General features: G+C 41.3%; 1 protein-coding gene across 1 annotated transcript in view; it reads right to left on the bottom strand.

Annotated features, from left to right (window-relative positions):
- The window catches only part of GRAMD4 (GRAM domain containing 4), an 82261-nt gene that overhangs the window by 13954 nt on the left and 43989 nt on the right, over window positions 1-24318 (bottom strand). Inside the window, exons 4-9 of the mRNA XM_082308548.1 lie at window positions 16630-16750; window positions 7053-7114; window positions 4936-5068; window positions 4426-4451; window positions 2238-2329; window positions 551-642 (exon numbers count right to left, since the gene is read on the bottom strand). Of these exons, the coding sequence (XP_082164674.1) occupies window positions 551-642; window positions 2238-2329; window positions 4426-4451; window positions 4936-5068; window positions 7053-7114; window positions 16630-16750 (526 nt within the window). The remainder of the gene's footprint in view (window positions 1-550; window positions 643-2237; window positions 2330-4425; window positions 4452-4935; window positions 5069-7052; window positions 7115-16629; window positions 16751-24318) is intronic.

Consider the following 24318-nt stretch of genomic DNA (forward strand, 5'->3'; position numbering starts at 1 on the left):
TCTCCACCATTTCAAGGGGGAAAACCACCATCAGCCTGAAATAGCATTTTAAAAAGATCCTCTCAGTACAGAAAATGTACATTTTAAAAAAAGTCTTCATTTTTAAGAGAGACTTAATTTACAAATGGAAGATACTTTGGATAAAGTATGCCAAGAGCTACTGAAAAAGGCAAAATTGCAATTTTAGGCCTAGGTGAAAATTCTCCCCAGGGAAAAGCAGCAGGCTTCAACATTTAAGGTGACGTTCTCCAACTACTCTGAATGCTGCAGAATTATTTTTTAGAATTTTAACGTGTTGAGGGATTTCTCTGAGAACATGTAGCATCATTTATGATGACTCAAGTCACAGGATATGAAGATAATTCCTTAGCATAGTAAAAAATTATAGAAATTGAGCAATGAAATTAAGGATATTAGAGTCTGAATTTCACTTTGTTAGACTTAACCCACAACGTTAGAAAAAGTAACAGTTTACAACTCAATGCAAGAATAATAAAACATCCTTCAAGCAAAGCATTACAAGAGAATAATCTAGTATTTAAGTAAATACCTGGCTATGAGGTAATTTAGGGACAACCTCAAAATTGCTAAAAATAAGAACATAGGAATGGCCCAGCCATGCCATACAGCATTCATGTAAATCTGCAGATTAAGAAGGAAAAAAGAAAAAAAAAAAAAAAAAAAAAAAAAAAAAAAGAGATGTGGATTATAAACTGGAGTACAGTGAGCTGCATGAAATATCATTTCCCACTGTACTATTGGGTTCAGAATCATGCAATTCAGATCACAAAAATTCATAAATTTTAGCCACACCATGACTGATAACAGCATTGCATTCATGAATGTAAAGTCGAAACTAAGATTGAACCAGACCTCCAGACATGAAACTTAACTAGTTCTCAGCTGCTTGAGTATTTCCAACACTGTAATTACATGAAGGGGCAGGGGGGGAAGGGGGGGAAGTAAACCCTAAAGTCTGTGAATCTGCTACGTGGCCATGATATGGTCTAACCTCACCTAGGGCAGTTGAAGCAACAGTACAGTAGAAGAGTTATAACAATTAGCCCCATACAGGGCAACAGGATAAACTCTCACTCTATTATTTCAGGTCAATTAAATCCCATATTTTTACCAAGCTTAAAAAGACTGCAGGAAAGGAGGTTTTATTTTACCTAACAAGTACAAACACAAAGTGCTTCAAAAGGTATTCTGTCCCTTTCCCAGATTCTGAAAATACAGAGACTACAGCTTCCCTGCCAAGATATGTTAGGCTTTTTACTGATAACCCCAAAAATGAAGCATCGCTCTGGCTCTGAGGTCCCAGAGTTTTCTGAACAACAGCTGAAGTTCCTTCTTTCAGCTTTATCTGAAGAATGGGTCTGTCAGGAGAGGCAAGAGAAAAATCAGTAGATTAGGAGAAGGGACAGACACAGGGCACCAGGAAGGGAAAGTCTCCTCCTCAATATTCCTTCAGCTGTGCCGTGCAAAATAGCATTAAATAGGGCTCTATAACTTACAGGGGGGGATCATTTAATGAAAAGGTGTGTGACATTTTCACCAAACAGGTTCATTCAGCTACAACTACCGGTAATAATTTCCTTCCATATCAAAATATTTCATATACACCGTGACCAAAACAATTTAGATCATTTCATTAACAATTAGAAGCAAAACAAATCAAAACTCCACTAAATAGTTATGCCACTTTGTGGCATGCAAACCTCCTTACATAGTATGGGAATGCTTGAATTTAGCTCACAGACCCGATGTTTGCACATTAAATGATACTCAAATCAAGGCTTTTTGTCTCTCATCAGTAAGTGTGGTCCTAATGAATGGCAAACAGCACTGATGGTGAATGATAGCTTCTTATCAAACATAGCCACTATCAGCGTATCAGCCCTAGACAAAAAGAGACTTTGCAGAGGCTGAAGTGACCATCAAATTACCGGACTGGGAGACAGGAAACAAGAAATGAGAGAACAATGCCCAGACTGTTTTAAGTTATTTTAACAGTTACAAACCATGCTACAATAAACCCAGAATACACAATTTAAGTGGCTTTGAAATATAATTGAAGTGACAACTACTGGTATTGTGTGTTAAATGGAATTACATTATTTGATTTGACTTAAACTGTAGCACAACCCCTACTCAGGTACGGCAGTTTCAATGAATTTCAGTAAATAATACATTTTAAAAGTTCTTACTACGCCTAGAGGAATAGAATAACTTACAATAAAGGCAATAGCAGAAGTGTAGATAGAATACCAGTCTGATAAGGCAGAAAGATTCTTCACAAAATTAGTAACAGGTTTGGCACCTCTCTCTAAACAGAAGCGGAGAAAAAACACAACTGTTAGAATAAGCTGGCAGTGATTAAATAACTTGTAAATGACAAACAACCAAATTAGAAAATTAATAGGAATATTCAAGACGTAATCATAAAAAGGCTTATCCAAATTAAGAAAAATGAAACCCACTGATGTAACTGAACAATTAGTTAAGGAATGCATTTACAAAAACTAGTGTTATTCAAGACAAAGGTTATGTCTAAACTCTTAAGTATAGACAAAAAAATAAAAAAAAAATTAATATCCTTTACAAGGGTAGCCTGGATGCTGATACCAGCCTGTTCTGAGCCCTGTTCATGCTGCCCCAGAGACCTCCGCACAGGTCAGTTCATCCCACTGTAAAACAAGGTAAATTGGCCTGCCTGGAATCCAAGCCACCAAGGAACCACTTGCTGCTGCTTGACCAAGCTAGCTTAAAATCAGGCTAGATCTCTCTTGGCTACATTTCTGCAGGAGTCTATCCATTGGCAGCACATTGCTGCTTACTCTTCCTAAGCCAAGAGACACAGGACCTTGCTCCCTGAAAACATTTGTCTCCCACGTCTGCAGACCTTTGCTCTCGCTGTCACTGCACGGGAGACAAACCTGTCCCAGGAGAGGTGGCACTCCCACACGCAGATGCCCACAGCAAGCCAGAGACAGCAAGAGGAGCTCTTCCCCAGCTCCCTGAAAAACACTTGCCCTTTACCGTTCCTATTCCTCTAAGCTCTTTTACCACTTGGGCAAACTAACTAGGGTACACAAGAAAACAGGAGAGGGCTGCTGCAAGAAGACTTTTGCTTTCTCTGCTGAAACACACCAGTTTTACCTTTCCTGCTGAGAAGACTGAAGACTCCACTTGCACAGGGGGCTCCAGGAGCACCCACCCTCATTTGCAGTACAGCTCACAACTTTGAAAGCTTTTCTCAAGGCAGCCTGTGACTTGCTGTCCTAGTTTGTTTGGCTTGAAATTCAGCTATCCTGGATACATTCCCTATGGGAAGTAATTAAACAACTAGGACTAGATTTCCTTGAGCATCAGTGGCACAACCAAAGCATCAGATGACGTAAATGGAGGGGCACGCTCAAGGCACTTGGAGGAGGTCACGGACTCAAGTGCTGCTCCACCATCCTACACTGAACCTGCAGGGAAGGTCAACACCTGGAAACTGCTGGTGACAATAGGGGTCTTGAGAGCAACCAAGGGTCTCGGGAGCTCCAGGTGGTCATCAGGTACCCCTGGACAACAGGGATCTAGATTTTGTGGCTCACCTAGTGGAAGTTAAGAACTACTCAAAGCTTAAGCTTAATCGTGCTTTTTTTAAAGCTGTTCTGAGGGCAATGCACATCTACCATGGAGAACAGGTCATAAGTATTCTCTCAAATTAAACTAGAATGAATACCAGTATTAGAATAAGGAGAATAAAACTGACCTTACATGGAGATTACAGAACCTTATTTCAACTTCACCTTCCCCCCTACAATAATTTAACAATTTGGAGCACAAATCAGCCATTTTTTTTCAGGCTAGCAATTCTTTGCTGCACAGAACTTTTGGAGGGCTTAACTACTTTGTTTAACCTGCCATATTGCATCCTCCACCTTCCAAAATAATGTATGCAAGACATACTCAGAAAGAAATACTCATAATAATGTATGGAAGACATACTCAAAAAGAAATGCAAGACATACTCAGGGTATGTATTGTCCAACCCCTCCTTCTTTGAAACCGTAAGCTAATAGACTAGCAAGCAAACCACAAGCAGCTCAGGCATAAGTGTATGAACACTATTACTTTTGCCATTGGACAAACACTCCGTTCTCATTCATTACACGTTTACACATTTTAATTAACATTACGTTTTTGGTTCAGAGATACCCTATGCAATTCAACATTAAAGGCAAGCTTCTACCACTGCTCCTCTAAGTTACTTTGCACTCCAAACACTAACTCAGGATTTCAGAATAATTTCTGCTTATGAACTGGCAGAAGTATTTCAAAACACTGTATTTTAAAATGCAGCAATCCTCCCAATAGGGTTACTAAGAACTATTTTTACTTCCAGAAAATAAAATACCGCCAAGTACTTACTTAATCTTCTCATATTTTCAGTCAACCTGAAAAATGACGGATAAAAGCAACTTGTTAAATAGGCAAGTAGTGCACAGCTGTGTACATTTGGTCCCTGAAATACTGCTCTCAGTTATAAATTAGATGTTTGTGCATAAAGCTTCATTCTTGCCTATTTTGAAATGTGTTTCTAGTAACTAATACAGCCTACATTGCATCAAACCACAAATTGAGATGTAAAAGCTCTCCAGCCTCATTAAGTCTTTTTCCACAGTTTTCAAGAGGCATATGACAGAACCTGGTAAATAATATAACTCCTATTCTACCTCAGACAGCAGATAAACTTCAAATTTCATGTTTCGGCCAAAGCATTCACAAACCTTTTGAGATAGATCTGTACTTTCAGTTTTATTACTTGTTATGCAAACACTTGCTCAAAGCATGTAAAAGGTTGTTTAAAAAAAAAAAAAAGTGAAAAAAAGCAACTTGTAAAGAAGCCAACAATTTCTCACAATCACACTAGAGATTTACCTTCTAGCACTAAGTGGCTCTTCTGTTTCCACTGTATTCTCTTCTGGCTGAAATCTGAAGTCCTCAACATACTCTCCAAATTTGTCACAAAACCACTTCTGGAGTCTCGAACAGACTGTGTGACTACGCTTATCTATAAAACAAAAGCACTAAGAATCAGGATCATACCAGAATACATCTTCATACAGAGTCTGCTCCTGTTTCCACACACCATGCTTCGCTGGGAAGCAGACTTTGTACAGCTTTTTTGCCCTTCACCAGCACTCTTCACGGAAAGTCACTATGCAATTTACTTCTGCCATTGCACAGAAACCTGCGCAATGACTGCACTAAGCTGGTAAAATAAGACTAAAGGTGACTCCTGCTTTGCTCCCAGTATGGCGCATGGAAGCATCTTATTACCAGAAGTACAGAGATTACTTAAACATCCTAACAAAGAAGAATTTTTAGCAAACACTGTAAAAGCGTTTTCTGGTTAAGAGGTTCCTGTAAACAAAAGACTGACGTAAATCTCAGCGATCCTATTGTGCTGAAGGGTCACCTCGAGAAAAGCAAGTGTAAAGCAAAACACTCTGGAGCAGAGAGCAGGCCAACCACCTTGCAGTCACACAAATTTGACAGGAAAGGGAGATGAAAAAGATTCTTCAAGAGGCATTTTTACTACTACTTTCCAACCATTTATAGGCTGTAAAGACTCTGTGTGTGTGTGTATATATACACATATAAGGGTCACTTTCTTTTTTTCTAAAGCCAGGCTACAGAAGTTATGCAGTATATATCACTTTGTATATATGGAATATATAGTCATAATACTGCCTGAAAAGCCTTATATGGCAAAGTTATGAAGCAATGCACACTTTCTATATGTCAGTTTCAGTGGAAAAATATAACAAATATATGGGTATATGGAAATATTATAAGGGTAAAAGCCTTAAGGCAGCACAGGTGAGAACAAAACAATCACCTTTTGCTTTACCCGTAACTCAGAAAATCACTGTCTAGAAGGAACAGACTGACTGTTCTTTGGAAAGGTAGGTCAATACAGCAATGTCACGAAGAGGACACTGGTCACAACTATTCCAGGACCAAACTTAGTACAGAACTCTATAAAATTAAGATATGATTAAACAGAGGCATGGAAGATTAATCAGCCAACTACAATAGCCAAAATGGTGCTTTTAAGCATGTGAGAAAAAGCAACCGGTGCTCAGAAAATAGAATCAAAGTATTTATTAAAGAATGGCAGTGATACCTAGAAAAACAAGGAATTTAGTGGCAGTTTACAGTTGAGACAACACATTTGAAAATAAAAAAATACGAAGTAGCTTCCCACATGCTAATACTTCAGCTAGTATTGAGAAAGTAAGCTAGTATTGAGAAAGAAAGAGTGTACAAGACAGAAAAAAATGGCAGGTTGTAGTTCACATAACAGAAAATATTGACATTATGGGAGTACAGGAGGAGCAACTTCAAATTTAATCCACGGATTTAAAATCCCAAGTGGTTGTTTCAATCAAGAGGTGTGGGGAGGAAAGCTTAAGTGTACTCAAAGATTGAGAATCTGCCTGTTGCCTTAGTTCTTCCAGAAATCACTACATTATTGAATTCCTAATAAGCAGCAGCTTGAGAAATACAGACAACAGTGGAGGTGTCCAAAAAAAATCAGTAACTCTTAAATGTATTTCTTCTCCAGAATGTCTTTTCTTTTAAGAAAAGGAAGAAGTAATATGGTTAATGGCATAAAAGAGCTTTTTGCAGTTGAGAACAAAACAGAATATCTTTTCTATGTATTACATCTGTTTTCTGCTAAGTCAAGGATCAGCAAGGCATGCAAGAACGATGAAGTCAGGCAACAGGTTTCATTACATTCCTAAAGGCTTTACAATACAAAATAAATTCCTTGCTGAGGTGTACAAAGTCAACTACAAAAGGTAAATGCAGAATCATACAGAGAGGTAAGAAGCTCCTCAAATCGTCTTTCACATTCGGCTTCTTCAGAAGCCTGCTTAAAGACCCAGCAAGTTTTTCAGCAAGGTTTGATCTTCTAAAGATCGAACGAAAGGGGTTAAAAAAATCCGACTGAATCAAACTGCTAGTAGAGATCTGACCGAGATTACCTGTTCCGTTGGCTTGCGTCTGTGGCTTTGCAGGTTGCTGAGCTGCAGGCACCTCTTCTGTCCTACAAAGGAAACGGAAGCAATGTGAAATGCTACAGATGAAGAATTTTTTCCCTTTTAGGTAAAGGGAGCACCGGAACCTCCACAGTTTCTATAGTTGAGATAATACAACCACAAGAGAAAACCAAACTTATGCCCTTTCACTAGATTCAAAATATTCATTGCACGTTGCACTTTGGATCCAGGCAAATACCATCCGCTGGAAGGAGAAGCGTGGTTGAGCCATTTCCTGTCACTGACAGCTCAGTTCCATCTTACAACTACTAAATAATTTAGTATCAAATTTGTTGCATTACTTATGTCTTTGTGTTGTATATTCATTGCAACGCCTGCCAGGAAAACTCTTCAGAGCCCCGACTTTTCCCACAGTAATAAATGAAAAGGGATTCCGTATCGCAAGTTGGTAACCACAATACTAGCACAAAACCACAGTTTAACGCATGAACCTTGAATTCTGCCACCGTTACTAGAGCCAAACACCACTCATCTTCACAATAAGAGGAACAGGTGCCAAGAATTATTTAAAATGCGATGTCGTAAGCTCTTGAAATGCACAGATACCAACCAATTTTAACAATATATTTTTAAAAACTTGCAAAACTTAATAATGGTCTGAAAAACTGAGACAAAAATGTTCTAAAAATAGATGGCAAGTAGCAGGCATCACTGGTTTTATCTTTCAAAATGAGTCAAGAATAACAGTCTCATCCATTAAAAGTGAACAGATTTTGGAAAACACAAATGCTTTTGCCATTCTGCACATGTGCAAGGCTTCAAATTACATTTGCACTATCCACAGCCTCCAACTGCCAACCTGTCTTGAGAACACTTCAGGCTTCAGTCCAAAAGTCTTCAGCCAGCCACACAGATATCCTACAGAAAGATTCCTCTAATGAAGCAGCAGCTTTGACAACATAACACCAGCCGCAGCAAGCTTTACTTGATAGGGAGTTGTATGATTGAAAAGATTATTGCTTGAAACAAAAACATGTTGTTTGTGCGATTTCATTATCGCTCATTTATCAGACAACATAGGTGCTTTCAAATGTTCCCTTCATCTTTCGCTCCTCAGGAAGGGAACCAAGCGGGACGCTGGTCAGCAAATGGAGAGCGGGAAGAGGGATCCCACTGTACTGGGCAGATTGCAGCAAGATAGATGGATATATAGTTCTCTCTCTTGTTGTTCCTCTAGAAAATACTTTAGGGAAAGATCTTGCTGTACTGTCTACACACGGAAAAGGCCATTATGAATTTGTGCAGTCTGAACAAGTATGACAGAGAAACTACAGAAGTAATTACCTCCCTTCCTTCCTAAGCACTCCCCATAGTTAATGAGCTTTCCACATCCTCCTTCATTTCTAAAAGGAACATTTAGAAATAATTTACTGATTTACAGTTATCAGTGTGCAGTAGCTGAATTCAATGGTTTCTGCTTTCAAAGCCACTTGTTTTCATGCCTCTTCGGGACTTTTCCACATGGCTTCTGTATTTGCAGCAACTCTTCTTTTCAAAAGCCACCTGAAATTCCACCAGTTTATTTTTTCTAGTTTAACTTTGGTTTCTGTGCTATTTTTCCCCAGTTTCTATACAACACGGGTTCCCCACCCTAAAACCTCCTCCTCTCCTTACTTTTTCCCCCACACCCTTGCATCTCCTCCATTTCCAGCTCTGTCTCTCCAAAGACAGACAGCAATTAACGTGATGCAAATTTGCACACACTATTATATACCAGCGTCTTGTTTTCCTCTATCAGCACATCAGACGGTTACACCATAGAGGTGGGCATCTTCATCCTCAATCTGTCACTGCCACCGTGTTTCATTGAAGCTGAAGACACATTTTGGAAGAACGGGAGGTAGTCATTCACAAGCAGGTTCACGCAGGCAGGAGCCAGTTACTCAACCTGCTCCAGTCGTGTGATGGCACTGGGGGGTGTTACACCTGAACAGCTCCAGTGACAGAGCCGAGATGGGATCCCACCACTGCCAACCGTCAGAGCCTTCAGGCTGGGTCTTCCTTTGACATGCTGGGATATATTTTCAGAAGCCGCACAGCGTCATTACTCCCCATGTTTCTTGGGAAAAAAAAAAAAAATCAAAAAATTCTCATCAAGAAGCAGTTCTGGATAGCAGCCTCACTGGGCTCCATCAGGAGCACATGACGGTTTGGCTTTGGCTCTTCTTGGTGCTATTTTGTTTCATTTTTTTGGCAATATCTTACTTGCCATCTGCCTGGTACTCCTTCCCCATGAAGAATCTGACCTTTACGAATCATCAGGTTAATGACAGCTCATTACTGCACCTGTGAATCAGGTTATAATTAGCCACCTCAGACAGATTTGGGCCAGGAAGCTCAGAATTCATTGTTTAGGCTTGCACACCCACTGGGAAGCTCAGTTCCAAAACCAGGTCATGTTGAACCAGCCAGTATATCAAGACCACTGACAGAGGGGAGGAATTATCTTTCCTACAGCTTCTGAACCACTCTTCATGCCAGAGATCAGTTAAAAGGCTGGAAAACATAAATGGTCCCCAAAACAACACAAAAGGCTGTGTTTCTATGTGGCTTCCTAACTGCAGCCTGCATCAAAGAAAACAAGCTGCATGAATTCCTCTGGGACCAGGCTTTCCACCAAGGAAAACAGGGTGTGATTTGTAACACCAACAGATCCCCAGTCTGAGGCTAGGTCATGGTTATGCGACTAGAGACTGCACCCATTTCAAAGCACAGGCTGACTAAAACAGATCAGAGCAAGTACAGCCAACGGAGAAGACAAACTCAAATGTGCCAATTTTTTTTTTTTTTTTTTTTAAATATATACCAAAGTCAGGGAAGCATGACTGTTAGAGCTGTTGATGACTAATAGACACGTAGCATTCAAAAGTGACCAGCATACACTGATGCAGCCCCACAGAACAACACCAAAGGATTATTTCTGTAGCTGCAAGTATGACACAAAAGTTAAGGGAGCCTTGACACTGAAGGCCGTTTACCTTAAATAAACATTTTGGTTTTGTGCATCTTTGGCCTTGAACACAGCTGCGAGTTGAGGCATTTGTGAATCAACAGAGACTCCCCAACAACTGTGTGAGGACCGGACTCGCTGCACACAACAGGTCCAGTCGCTGCCGGGATGTTCTCAGACATATTAAAAGCAATTTTCCTACAGGCTGACTCTGAGTACTGAGTTCACAAGCAACCCATCATCATTCTTTTGACAGCTGTTGTGGAAGCCAGTCAAGGCTGTTATATCTTTTTTACTGCTCAAAGCAACGTGAATGTGTATGTGCTGCCATCAAAAGCAACTTACAACCTCAAAAATGCAAAAATAAGCATAAAGAAGGTATCTTCACAGCCTAGTTTAAAGACTACTCATTCAAGTATACATGGTTTCTTAGCCCGAGGAGCTGTCACAAAACTGAGTCAAAACAATTTCATGTGGTTTGCATCTCCTTCCCATTAAAAAACACCAAACATTTCAGAAGCCTTTTGTCCTCCCCACCAGATACTCCCACACTTTACATGGCCAGTGTCCTAAACTGGTAGTTTCAGAAACAAAAGAAAAGGTTTCAGAAGAAATATCATCAACCCAAAGTTGTACAAGACCTAAATGTTCATGGGCAGAAAAAAAAAAATTAAAAATAAACTCTTGACAGGAGATACTTTACAAGCAGCAGCCTGTCACCAAATCTACTAAGTTAAAAATAAAGGCATACACGAAGTTCAGCCAACTGGGTACGTCAGCAATCACATATGTATGTCAGCAATCCCAGCACGGCACGGCAGCCGGGCGAGGAACTTTTGACCCAGGTCTCAGGTTCTTGCTACCTGTGTGGAGTCCCAGCCTGGCAGGGTCCTTCCAGGAGGGAACGCTTCCAGCTTCCAGAGCAATCTCAAGCTGAGGCATCTTCTCAATGGACAAATTCAGCCATGCTCAAAACATTGCGTGTGTGGAAGATGACGTCATTTAACAAGAGGCCAGGAAGGGTTAACCAAGATAAGTGGTACAGAAGGAATAGTGGCTTATGCAGAAGCATTGTCTATTTTCTCCTCTTAAAAACAGCTCACAATGATACTAATAAAAAGGTTTGCATAAGTCACAGCTTGTTGGTAGGTGTTGTTGCAAAACTAATTTTTTTTTTGTTAGGTTTTTTTTTCTTTTCTGTGTGATGGAGCTAGCTCACAATTTGCAAAATAAGGCAGCAACAGCCCACAATTTACACTAAACAAGCATTGCTCACAAAGACTATTCCAAATTATTTATGTATTGTTCCACTAGCAAAATGTCATAAGCTTCAGCTGTTGTACCAAATGCTGGGCTGTCCCAAAGTGCGTCTGTGCAAAACTTCAGCTGAGGCCACCATGTTTCTAAACAGACATACAGACAATGAACACCATGACAAACAAAACCACTAAATATCCTCTTCTTCCACTCCTCCCACCTCCCTGTGAACAATTCAATGAAAGAAGCCCATGTTCTTCACTAAACAAAAAAAAAACCAAAAACAACTGGATTGTCAGCTCACTGTTTTCTCCTTGCTGAATCTGTTGCAGCATGTATATAGCTACATGTATTGATCTACTTCACGAATACTTTTGAATGCTGCAACTATTAAAATAATTTCTTCCTTCTTACACCACTCCATGATTTGATTTTCATTAGTAGCTCACTTCTGTAAGCAAAAAGGAGAGTACGTGCAAACATGTTTATATGCATATCTATTTAAAGATCGTATGAAAAATTAGCTGAGAAGTAGGGCAAATTTGTTTTTTTTGACATACACAGAGATGACTTTCTGTGGTAACTTTGCTTAATAAAATTAAGTTTCCATCAGGCGTAAATTTGGTCTATTATGTATTTGATTGTGTCAGCCAATACTTCGCCTGTAGTCCTAATAAAAGTATTTTAAAATGTTTACAGCAAAGTGCAAAAAGATAAAAAGCAGTGAGAAAGAATTTCACACAATGGAGCATAAGTTAAGGAAAAACCGTAGGCAACCTGATTTTTCTTCTTCTGGGTAGAAACTGGAAAGTCTTCAAAGTCTTTTTTTGTTGTCACCTTACATATTCCTGACTGACCCCAAAAGGTTGGAATATTAGCAAGACTAGTTAGAAAAACACTCAGATAAAGGGGATAATTGGCTGAATGTAATCCCCAAGTGCAATACCCAAGCTAAAAGGGCTAGTGTAATCCTTAGGATATCTAAATGGGAATAGAGCGTTCAAGCAGACAGGTCACACTACCTTAGCTTAGCAATGGCACAGCTGCTAGAGATTTGCTGTTGTCCACAATCCAACAAGACACAGATGTTGACACTAATATTGATAAACAAAGACCTTCAAACTCTTTTTTCTGTAAAACACACATACTCATAAGTCACAGTAGGCCATATCAGACCCTGGACCATCCTCATTACTCTGAAATAGGGCAGGATGATGGGTACCTTCAGGCAGAGGAAGGCGGCTTCTCATCCTTCTCCAGGAATCCCAGCAATGATGGGATCACTCTCCCCCTTCTCTGGTGTATGACCTACAGCCCAGGCATGCCTGCTCTCACGGGAAAGCCTAAAGGCCTACACCAACGTTAATCGTATAAAACCTGTACTGTGCTCAAAGACAAGCATGGGGAATTTGCATCTCAAATGACTTCTTCAAGGCAGCAAGTCAGAGACAGACGGTATCCTGAAGCATCAGCTTTATCTGTGAATAGCAGAAAACAATACTCATTGCTTTGTACTGCTGTTATGGACCTAACAGACACTCAGCACGGGACGGGTCCAAGTCTGTCCTCTTCCACTGTCCCCAGTAGCCCACTCAACCAGGCAACATCAGTCTAGACACAAAATGGACGTTACATGTGCATACAGCCAGGCCAACCAGCACAGGCGATAAAAATGCACTCCCACTTCCCAGCTGTGGGAGCAACTGTAAAACGTCACCAAAAAAAAACCCCAGATCAGAGCCGTCCAGATCTCCTTCCTAGTGCATGGTCATGGGGCTTGCTTGGGAGCAAGACTCCTCCACAAGGACCTCACAGAGTCCCTTCCAAGCATGCAACTTGGCAGCTCAGGTCAAGACTGCACATAGACTGATCTTGTACAGAACCAGTGATTTTGGAAAACCATCAGTGCAAAACATCAGCCAAAAAAACTCCACTGTAGTGTGTACTGAGGATAACAGGGAAGGCCTAATTTGTCTTCTATATAAGGCTTTGGCAAACCTACAGTTTGGATACTGCATGAACTCAGCCTCTTCATCTTAAGACACAACAGTTAAAGAATGGCAACTGAAGTGATGAAAGGGATGGAGTACTCTTAAGGAGACACTGCAAAAGCTGGAACTCTTCAGTCTGGAGAGGAGAAGAGTAAGAGAGGAAAGGACTGATCAAAGGTGGTAAATAAGCTGAATGCTGAACAGTTATTCACCAAATCTCACAATTCCGTAACTATGGGGCACGTCTTGAAACCACTAAGACATCGCTTAAAAAGGAAAGAAAATAAATTGCTTCTTTAGAGTCAAGAGTGGACTTCTGTAACGTATTGCCTCTGTAACTTCTAGTGGCAGACAGCTCCAGCACTACTGCATCCGCTGGTATTCTGTAGCAATGAAAATAGGAGCCATTTATAGGAAACGTGAGCCTAGTTGCTTTCTGTGGTCTGTTTACCACCTACTCCTATAGACTCACAGAATCATAGAACTGTTTACGTTGGAAGAGACCTTTAAGACCATCGAGTCCAACCGTTAACCCAGCACTGCCAAGTCCACCACTAAACCATGTCCTCAAGCACCACATCTACCTGTCTTTTAAATACCTCCAGGGATGGGGACTCAACCACTTCCCTGGGCAGCCTGTTCCAGTGCCTCACTACCCTTTCAGTGAAGAAGTTTTTCCCAGCATCCAACCTAAACTTTCCCTGGTGCAGCTTGAGGCCATTGCCTCTCGTCCTATCACTTGTTACTTGGGAGAAGAGACCGACCCCCACCTCACTACAACCTCCTTTCAGGTAGTTGTAGAGAGCAAGAAGGTCTCCCCTCAGCCTCCTCTTCTCCAGGCTAAACAACCCCAGCTCCCTCAGCTGCTCCTCATAAGACTTGTTCTCTAGACCCTTCACCAACTTCATTGCCCTTCTCTGGACACGCTCCAGCACCTCAATGCCTTTCTTGTAGTGAGGGGCCCAAAACTGAACACAATACTCGAGGTGCAGCCTCACCAGTGCCGAGTACAGGGGCACTATCACTTCCCTGGTCCTGCTGGCCACGCTATTTCTGATACAAGCCAGGATGCTATTGACTGTCTTGGCCACCTGGGCACACTGCCGGCTCATATTCATCTGCTGCGTGCATTGGTGTAGATGCATTTCAGTTGGGCTATTGATCCCGCCACCGTTTTGGGGCAGAGAAGCCCAAATTCCTACGTGACCATTCTCAGGCGCTTCCATGGTTTCTAACACATCCATAACCCTTGCTTCTTTGCTGCTGCATGGATCTCCATCCCCTGCCTCCACTGAGATGGCAGACCAAAGGACCTTGCTTGCACAGCATCCCTCACACACTGGCGTGCCGCCCCCAGGCTTATTGCTAGCAAGCCTGGTTTTATCCCTTTCCCCCTTCCTCTCCTAGTTTAAAGCTCTTTCAATGAGCCCTGCTAACTCCTGTGTAAAGATCCTTTCCCCCCTTTGAGAGAGGTGCACCCCATCTGTTGCCTGGTGTTGTGTAGACTGACCCATGATCAAAAAATCCAAAATTTTGCCAGTGGCACCAGGCTCGGAGCCAGGTATTGATTTCCTGGCTCTTTCTGTTTCTTTCCTCATCATTCCCTGCAACTGGAAGGACAGAGGAGAACACTACTTGTGCTCCTGATCCCTTAACCAGTTGTCCCAAGGCCCTGAAGTCTCTCGGTTGCTGTCAGACTTCTTGTTGCAACTTCCTCACTGCCTACCTGAAAAACCAATAATGGATAGTAATCTGAGGGCTGTACCAGGGTAGGAAGCTTTCTCTTCACATCTTTAACCTGAGTCCCAGGGAGGCAGCAGACTTCCCTAAGAAGTGGGTCCTGTCTGCATATTGGGCCTTCTGTTCCCTTCAGAAGGGAGCCTCCTGTGACAATGACCCATCTTTTCTCCTTTATGGAAGCAGTTTTGACGCAGGGCATAGGCCAACTTAACTTCAGTGACACCTCCAAGCTAGATGAACCATTGGCTTGTCATAGTTCGGTTCCACTTGCAGAGCCTCGTACCTACTACGCAAGGGCACCTGGGAAGGTGGAGCAGTCATAGAGGAGACTCGCCTGCTGTGCTGGGCAGGAACTTGTTGCCATTACCCCATATCCCTTAAGTCACCGTGTTCTGTCAGGCGGAGAGAGGACAGGGAATCCTCTGTATCGTGCGTCCTCTCTGCCTGTTGGGCCTGTCCCAGGGAAGGCAGGGTGCAATTCCAGCACTCTCCCTCTCTTGCTTTCCCTGATACTCAGCCTACTCGCCTCCTCCCGGAGCTCTGTCACTAAGCGGAGGAGCTCCTCTCCCTGGGCGCACCTCCCGCTGCTGCCATCCGGTACTGGTGTAAGAGCAGGGCACACCCTGCAGCCTGACACCGGGGTGGCAGCGTGTTCCCGACGGAGCTCTGTCTGGGAACCTGCATCAGTCATGGTGGGTGCAGAGCTTAGCGAAGCCATGGCTTTCTGCTGGGTGGAGACCACTGCTCCCTGGTTGATCTTCAGTGCCCTTCCTTCACGCCCTTCCTACAGATCCTACTGCTCAGCCAAGTAATCTTAGCTGCTGCTAAGGAGGAAGATAACACAGGCAGCTATGTATGCAAGTGGTCTAGACCAACAAGGCCACCAAGCAGCTGCTACGGTCTTAAGATCTAAACTCCATGCAGCTAGGCAGACTAAGGAGAGACAACATCAAATGTGATGCTTTGCATCATCAAGGTGAGTGTCCTCAAGGCTGAAAGGACTTAGGGGTATAGGGAGGCACGTTTCCATTTGTCACTGCAGTGGCAAGGAAGGCTCAGACTCCTGCCATTCCCATACATTCAGGGTTGTGCTGTGGTACTGGGATGTCCTTGCTGCTGCTAGAACAGGAGTAACAAGGACTGGGCAGTCTGGAGATGACACAGGTTTTGAAGAGGCAAAGCATATGCAACAGCATGCCAAAGGCTCTGGCATTCAGTAGCACACAGTGCACACTGATAACTCCAGGTAGCTGAGATCCCAGAGGGAGGGCATCAGAGAAGGTGAAATGAAGAATATCCCAACTAGACAAGCGCCCAGACACCTCGGTAGCTAGGGCAGTATGTATGGTCAAATAATTCAGGTGTACATGGGTGTACAAGATGTACTTTTACAGGAGAACATAGGCAGCTTCTCTCTCTGTGAGCTACTAATTTATTTTAAAAGAGCCTAGGCTAGAAATGGATGCTTTCACCACAACTCCTCAAAGACAGTAAGAGATCTCAAGTGGCTTTCAGCTTTCCAGTGAAGATATTTCTCTTACCTTACTTTAGATATTTCTCTTACCTTGCTTTAAGTACTTCATTGACTTTTTGTTCTAGTTCTAATCTCCTCTGCCGTTCCTTTTCTAGCTCCTGCCTTAATGTTTCAGCGTTTGTTTCTTCTCTCAGCTTCCTGAGCTCCTCCTCTGTTAATTAAGGGAGAAGAAAAAGATTTAGTTACTCTGAAGTACTTCTATAAGAAAATTAAAACCTAATTATGACAGATTAAGTGTTTTTTTTTTTAATCTGTGCCACACCAAATATATTTACCTGAAAAAACAAGTAATCAAGGGCCAGAAAGACTTCAAAAAAAGCACACAGCTGTATCATGTAGAAAATGTTTAGTTACAATTGTTAAAGCAAGGAGAAAAACAACATTAAAGTTTTCTTTTCAAAATGCAATGTATCAAAAATAAGCCCTTGGTACAAGCTACCTTTATCTAAATACAATGTGACGTACTCATCATTCCCCAAAGAAATAATCTGCAGGAAAGGCTGTCTATTGCTAAAGCCAGTGGTCACAACAAGAAAGAAAAAAAAAGGATCTGTTTTCTTCCCCCATGTCTATGGATAGGAAAAAACCCAAACATATACTCACATAAAGTTATATGATGCCATATAACCCTCTATCCATCAATTTCTGGCACCCCTGTATTTTTATATAAGTCAAATGGCCCTATTATGGAATTGAGTATCTTATAGTTTTAAGAAGGAGTTATGAGACGAGGAATTAAGTTCAGATTTTTACCCTTTTCCACAGTTTCAGTGGGCCCTACTAACTTCCATATAATAATTTATATATAAATATATATATACATACACACACATATATTTACTTATACAAGCACATATACACACTGTCACAACTTTTGTCGTGAGAACTTAGTATCAACTATGCATAAGGCTTTTCTGCGGCTAATTAGCCTTGCCTTTTTGTCACTGGCAGTATCCTTGTTCACAACCTTATTTTACTCTAGAGCTACAACGGGTCACTATCACTAATCACTTTTCCCAGATAGGCATACAAGACACATGACAATAAGACGACTGGGAATCTCTTTTTTTGTTTCTTTCCCCTTTTAAACAAAAAAATTTCTCTACATTTTGATCTCTGGGCTGGTTTTTAAGCTCAATCTCAATAAATAGTAGAACAGCAGGTGTATTTCAAGATTAAAGCAAATCAGAACAGAAAATACTCACTAATTCCACTATCAACACAGATACAGGGGTTCAGACTTCATGTTGTTTTACAAGATTCATACATTATGTTCTACCCTCCAGCAACCTCTTCTGTTTCTTTTCACATATTGCCTTGTAAATCTTTGATAATCAGATAACTTAGATATCTGAGCCTCTCTGACTCCAGTCATTACGTGTTTTGAGAAGGTCCGAAGCCCTAGTGCAAATATTCAGAAGACCTGATAAACTTTCCCCCTCTGCAGGAGGCCCTTGTGCAGTATCTCCAATCATTTTATCCACTGTGCAAGTTAGGTGGTGGTAGATTATCTGCATTCCTGCAGCACTAAGTGGTTTAGAGCACAGAATTAGGAGAGATAGGAAAAAAATACACAAATCGAGAGGACAGTACAACGTGATGGCTTCCACCATGAGGCTACAGGTTGAACTGCACCAGACTGAAAGGAGTGCTGTCATCTCGCCGTGATGCTTTGTGATGCTTTGTTAGTGACCCTGGAAAGAAGAGCTGGAGCACAGAAACCAAGTTATCCTCCAGCAACTAAAACTGAAATTTATCCCCATGGGAAGGGTAAGGAACTTCCACTGTTGCAGCAGGTATTGTCTCTCCTGTAAATAAATGGAAAGATATGGACATAAGGGCATACTATACATGGAGCTGTTCCTAATTATGTGTCCACAAGGAATTTAAAATCCAACAAGAAAACTACATTTATAATTAGCTTACCCTACTTTCAAGGGCTCGCCTTGTTCCAGAACAAGAGCATGCACACAGCTGAGGGGAAACATCTGTTGCGCTTCAAATGCACTGGAGCTTGTGCAATACCATGAAGATATCACAAAAAGTTCCAAAGCTTGATAGGGATGTTTTCTTCTCAAGACCATTAAAGGGAAAAAAATTCTTCATTAAGTACTTTTTTTTTTTTTTAAAGAGGAAGTGACTATGCATTGTGTGTACATAAGAAAACCACAAATAGTGTAAATTAACCTCGATGCCCCTGAAAGTCTACTCAGATCTTCCAGCTTCCTTAATTCTCATTGTTCTGATTGCACTGCATCTTGTTCTATTAAAAAAAGAACAAAATCCCCAGAAACTTGACCACTAGGAGGACAAGCAATGCCAGAGATACAGAATTTCTGTATGCAAAGAGGCAGAATTAAAGGGTACACAACGAACGAGGTAGAACTCCTATAAAACAAAACAAAAAATACAGCATCTCATCATTAAGGATTGTCACAGCTTCACATTTCATGGCATTTCCTAACCTTGAAGTACATGACTTTGCGATTTAAATCCACCCCACTATGACCGCTCTGGCCTCTCCAACTCTTTAAAGCAGCATTTGTTGCTACTTTGGCAGCAGCATGGTCTGGTATTGTAAAACCTCTGTGTTCAGTTAAATACTTCACGTTTGCTAAGCAACAGAAACCACAGAGCGGGTAAGAAGTGTTCTTCCTTGCTCTCTCCTCTGAAATAATCTACAATTTGGCCAAGCTGAACTGAACTTAGAGACAACATTTCTCCAGCCCTGAGGGGTCCTCCTGCAGAACGAGTGAAGTTGGCTACAGAGAGCAGAGGTCACGGACCCTTGAGAAGAGCCTGTGAGAACATTTCACCATTCTATCTATCTACTGGGCTTTACAGATGAGTATCCTCCTTGACAATGAGAACAGAGTGCTCCTTGGATTTCATCTTCAGACAGTGAAAATTCAAACATCCTCCCCCTCCACACCCACACAAAAGGGTAAAACATAAAAGGTCAAGCTTCAGGTCCAAGATTAATCACCTTCCATAATTTCCCTCCCAGGTATATCAATCTCAGCTCCCTATCTTCAGCTGGGCAAGAAACTTTGAAATATTACAAGAGGAGCAGTGCACGTCTTAACTGGATATGCAGGTGACGTGAGCAGCCATAAAGGTGACCAGGTTAGAAGGGGAAAGTTACTGAACAGAAGAAAACGTCTGCTGAAATGCTGACAGAGAAAATGCCTGCCACCCTGGGAACCAGAAGCATCCTTGAGAAGTGCAGTTGGCCTCTGAGAAGTACACAGTTGGGTACCTAGAAACCAGAGACATCCTGAGATACCACTGATAAGCGCAAAACCAAGGAACTGTAACAGCAACTTATCATCTGAAAAGGTAAAAAATAGTCTGGAAAAGGGGGAAAACACCCTGAGAAAGTAAGAATTGGTAACTGCCATTGGCTGTTCTATCTGCAAGAACAGGAAAACAGTCTGGAAAAATAAAAATTGGCCTGAGAGCACAGAAAACATCAACATCTATTGGCTATTCCGGGTGAAAAACAGAAATTAACAGTACCTATTGATTGCTGAAGTGGTGGTGTCCTACACCTCCTTATTTCTCCAGGATATAAAAATGACTTAATCTTTATCCAAAAATGAAGCTTCTCTCTCTGAGAGCTTCCCGTGCTGCACGTACTTTTCCTTTCCTAAATTGGTTGAGCTCTCCACACAAACTTTCTACAAGATCTTGGACCCTCGCCAGGGAGTGTTTGGTTTGTCCTCCCTTCTGGGATGACCTAGCACATTCTGATATCTGTCTATTAAGCTTGATACTGGTATTATTGTGAACATACACATGTATGTGCATATAAGTAACCTATCATAAGTATTTCTGCTGCTATGTTATTGATAAGTTTGCTTCACTAGTGATAAGTTTGTAGTAACCTGTAATAACATATACCTACTTGGTTGCTGCCATACTATTGATTGCTGTCAATAATTTATAACATCTTTATATATATATGCATATATATTTTTTCATTCATATATATATTTTCTTTATCATTCACAGGCATAATTGCTAGTGGTGATTTTTGTGGTATTTGCGGAAATCTGTAATAAAGTAGAAAAATTTAAGAGTAAAAAACCTCCATGTCCTTGTATGTTACAGAATCCTACCAACCCACAGTCACAATCTCCATATACCTGCAGGCTGGGTAACCCTTTAGGTCATGACAGCAGGTGTGACCTGAAAAAAAAGTTTTAAAAATCTCTCTAACAAAGTCAACTTGTGTAGAAAAGCAGGACAATATCTGGATAACATTGCACTTTTTAAAATGAGAGAAAAATGTAAGAAAAGGCAGCAACAGTGTCTCAACGACATTAACTTGCATATTATTGCACTGTAAACCCTAGGAGAGTTGATCCCATAGGAAGGACCACCCTCAGCAATGCATCTCAAGTTACCAAAAAAATATATCCATTTCAGGTGTTCTACACCATTTTATCCTCTATTAGGTGTAACACAATTGACACACCTGCACTCTTAAGGATTTTATCATTTAAATGTAAAGACTTAACAATTCAAAAAGTTTAGTTGATACCATGTAATTGTTAAAAGACAAGCATTTCGTTGCATTATCGTATGTCATCAGCCACTAGAACAACGGAAAAATTTCAGTTTGCTCCCCAGAATACACAAGCTTGTAAGAAACATTTTGATAAAAAGCTCTTAAACACCAAAGTATTTAGTTCAGGTGAGACTGAACAGTATCTCAATAGTGTTTAGAAAAGAAGGATGATACATCAGGCTGGGAAGGCGTGGCAGCAGGTGGGATTTCTAATTCAATACTGCATGTGCAGTAAAGCGGATGTCTCCCTTAATAAGGGATTGGAGGTGGATTAGGGACTCTCCTAGTAGCTGTTTTACATAATAGCATTCCTTCGTAGGCCTACAGGTAAGCTGCAAAATCCCCTCCTGGGACAAAGTGACCAAAAAAAAAAAAAAAAAAAAAAAAAATCTTTCGGAGCGTAGCTAAAGACTGCAGACCACTTTTTCTAGCTACCAAATCAGTTCAATGTTAAATCTAAGGAGTCAGTTAAAAACTAGAAATGCCAAAAAGCGTACATGCACTCTGTCATATTTACATGGGGAAACACCAGTACTTAACAAGACAGAAATAACCCTTCTACGTCTATGTTAATTATGGCAAATCTCTCTACAACCCTTTGAACATTACCAGAGTTCAAGTATGTTGTTTAATTGGTACTAAACGCACTAAATCCCAACCGCACACCGTCAAACTGGATCTCGCCAGCCGCGCTGACAGAGCCAGACATTGGGAGTTTTCTCCAGCGCAGGCAGCTTCTACCCTTGCCAGACTTCCAACGCCTACTGAAAGCTAATTTGTTAACTTTGTCCCAACTAAACCAACTATATGACGTTATTAAGATGTTGGGAGTCTGAAAACACATCTATTTTCATCATCATAGACATTGAAGAGCTTTTAGTCTTTACCTTAAACACCACCAGCAAATGGCAGTGCTGTGGAAGACACAGAACGGCTCCATCACTTGTGATAAAGCAAAGACATGCAAAGAACATTGTCTGACCAACAAGCAGTGATGGAGGAAGGACCTACAATAGAAATCCCTAATCTGCTTTTTTCCTGTTTACAGTTATTTTGTAATTCATATACTCCTCTGAAGACAAGTTCACAATTCATAGGTATAACTGGATACAGCTTAATTGCATACTATTTGTTACCCATTCTTCTTCTAATCTCTGACTCTCCTCCCCCAGGGCTTATGTCCTTTCCACCAGTGACTTGAGAACCACAGAGACTGCCAAAGACTTACCACAAATCTATCCAGACTTCAGATAAAACATTAGCCTTTGATGCTAGACACTGCAAGACATTCTACTTCTTTGCAGGCCAGATGCTTGGGAAAGAAAAGGGCTTGTCTAAGCCATCGCTCTAGCAACTCCACTTCATTAGCTGTCCTTTCTTCTTTAAGTTACCTCTTAAGTTCATGTCCTCCTTCATACTTGGACTTCTACACTTCACTTGGGAAGCACAAAGCTCACCTGCTTAGGAGGACTACTCTTAGCATTTTAGGAAGGAAGAACCTAGAAACCTCCCTTCTCAAGCCCCAAACTCCAGGTTGACTGTCTAACCCTTCCTTTGCCTTGTGTGGTTAGGTGGTTACTTCCAAAACAGATACCAGCCTTCTGGTTCTTCATAGCTCTTCCAGAGCTGGACAACAAGTGGTATGGAGAGTCATCTCAGCAGAAACACAGCAGCAACAGTGGGAAGAGGGTGGGAGATGCAGCCCGACTGTGGAGTTAACTGATCACAGTTTTAGAAATTCCTTCCTACTACAATACCAGATACTGTTACCAAGATGATTCAATACAGCACTGTAAACTGACCGCATTTTAAGCAAGAGTTCTTCATGCTGTTTTTTTCTGGCACTGTCCTCACATTCTTTGTTGGAAAAGTAGGAATTCATATTATTTTAACTTTAAGTCCAGCAACCTTTTACACCAACAGACTAAAGCCAACCTATGTTCATACTCTAGATTTTTATTTTTCTATTCCCTTTAATTCAGAAAAGCCACGAGTTAACTTGACGAGGCATAATGATGGGTTTCAGCATCACTGATTCCTCTTTTGCCAAGTGCTTCCTCAGAACCTGTTTTGGTAACTATGTTTTACGTGGACTCCATGCTACACCATTTAGTTTTAAAAAAGAAGTAGATTAAGGGCAGGTCCTGTTAAACTGAAGGCAGAAGCTCTCAGACTTTGTCTAACTCAGAGGTGGTTCTTTATGACAACTCAGGCACAAAGATTAGAATAATTTTTTTTTCCTCTTTATCTTGCCATAGGTATTTTGTGAAGCAACACTGAGGAGGCTAAGTGTTGTATACAAAAAATCAGGCAGCTACATCAAGTGAAATGACAGAGCATCCTGCTTGGTGATGGTCAGGAAGAGGTCCTCTTCCACCAGCATAAGAAGAGGGACTTGTGGCAGTACCCTCTGAACCGCCACCTACCTGCAGTGCAGGGCCCTCCTCTGCCAGGGATGCTGCGCGGTGCTAAGGAGTGGAACGGCAACCAGTGTTACAGCATCGCAGAGACTACTACACAAATACTATTCCCAATACATTGCGATTACAGTTTCCTCTTTCTAAGAGCACAGTTCAAGGTGCCAGTGAAAGCGCTAGCTACTTAGAAGGAACAGAGCCATCTACAAGCCCTGATTCACCTCCATAACCTTTAGCAGTTAGTGTCATAGCGGAATTCTTCACAGCAAGAGTGAACTTCTGTCATATTTTTTTGTATCATTCAACAGCTTATTTATTCAGTGGTGAGCAGTCCTAGGTGAGTAAAGAAACCCCTGTATGCAAAAAATAAAATCAAAAGTAAAAAAAAATAAAACCCAAACCATCCCAAATCCAACATCTCACATGATCTACTACTATATAGGGATCAAAATGCGTTGCCAACACATCAGCAACACAACTAATCCTCCGTGAACTCTCATTCCTTCTTCCTCAAAAACTTCTTTTCCTACTGTTCCAAAAGACTCCTCCTGAACTACTTTATCTTCAGCTGATCTTTGCTCAGCTACACTGTGTAGAAGAAAATAATGCTAAAAGCATAAAAACACAGGAAGATTTTTTTTTTTTTTTTTTAACCCAACCAGTCTATGCATGGGGACAAAAAGTAAGACATCCAAATGGTAATCAGATGGGGGACAGGACGGGACAGGG

This window comes from Platalea leucorodia, assembly GCF_965183815.1.
Source record: "Platalea leucorodia genome assembly, chromosome: 4".
NCBI classification, from domain to species: domain Eukaryota; kingdom Metazoa; phylum Chordata; class Aves; order Pelecaniformes; family Threskiornithidae; genus Platalea; species Platalea leucorodia.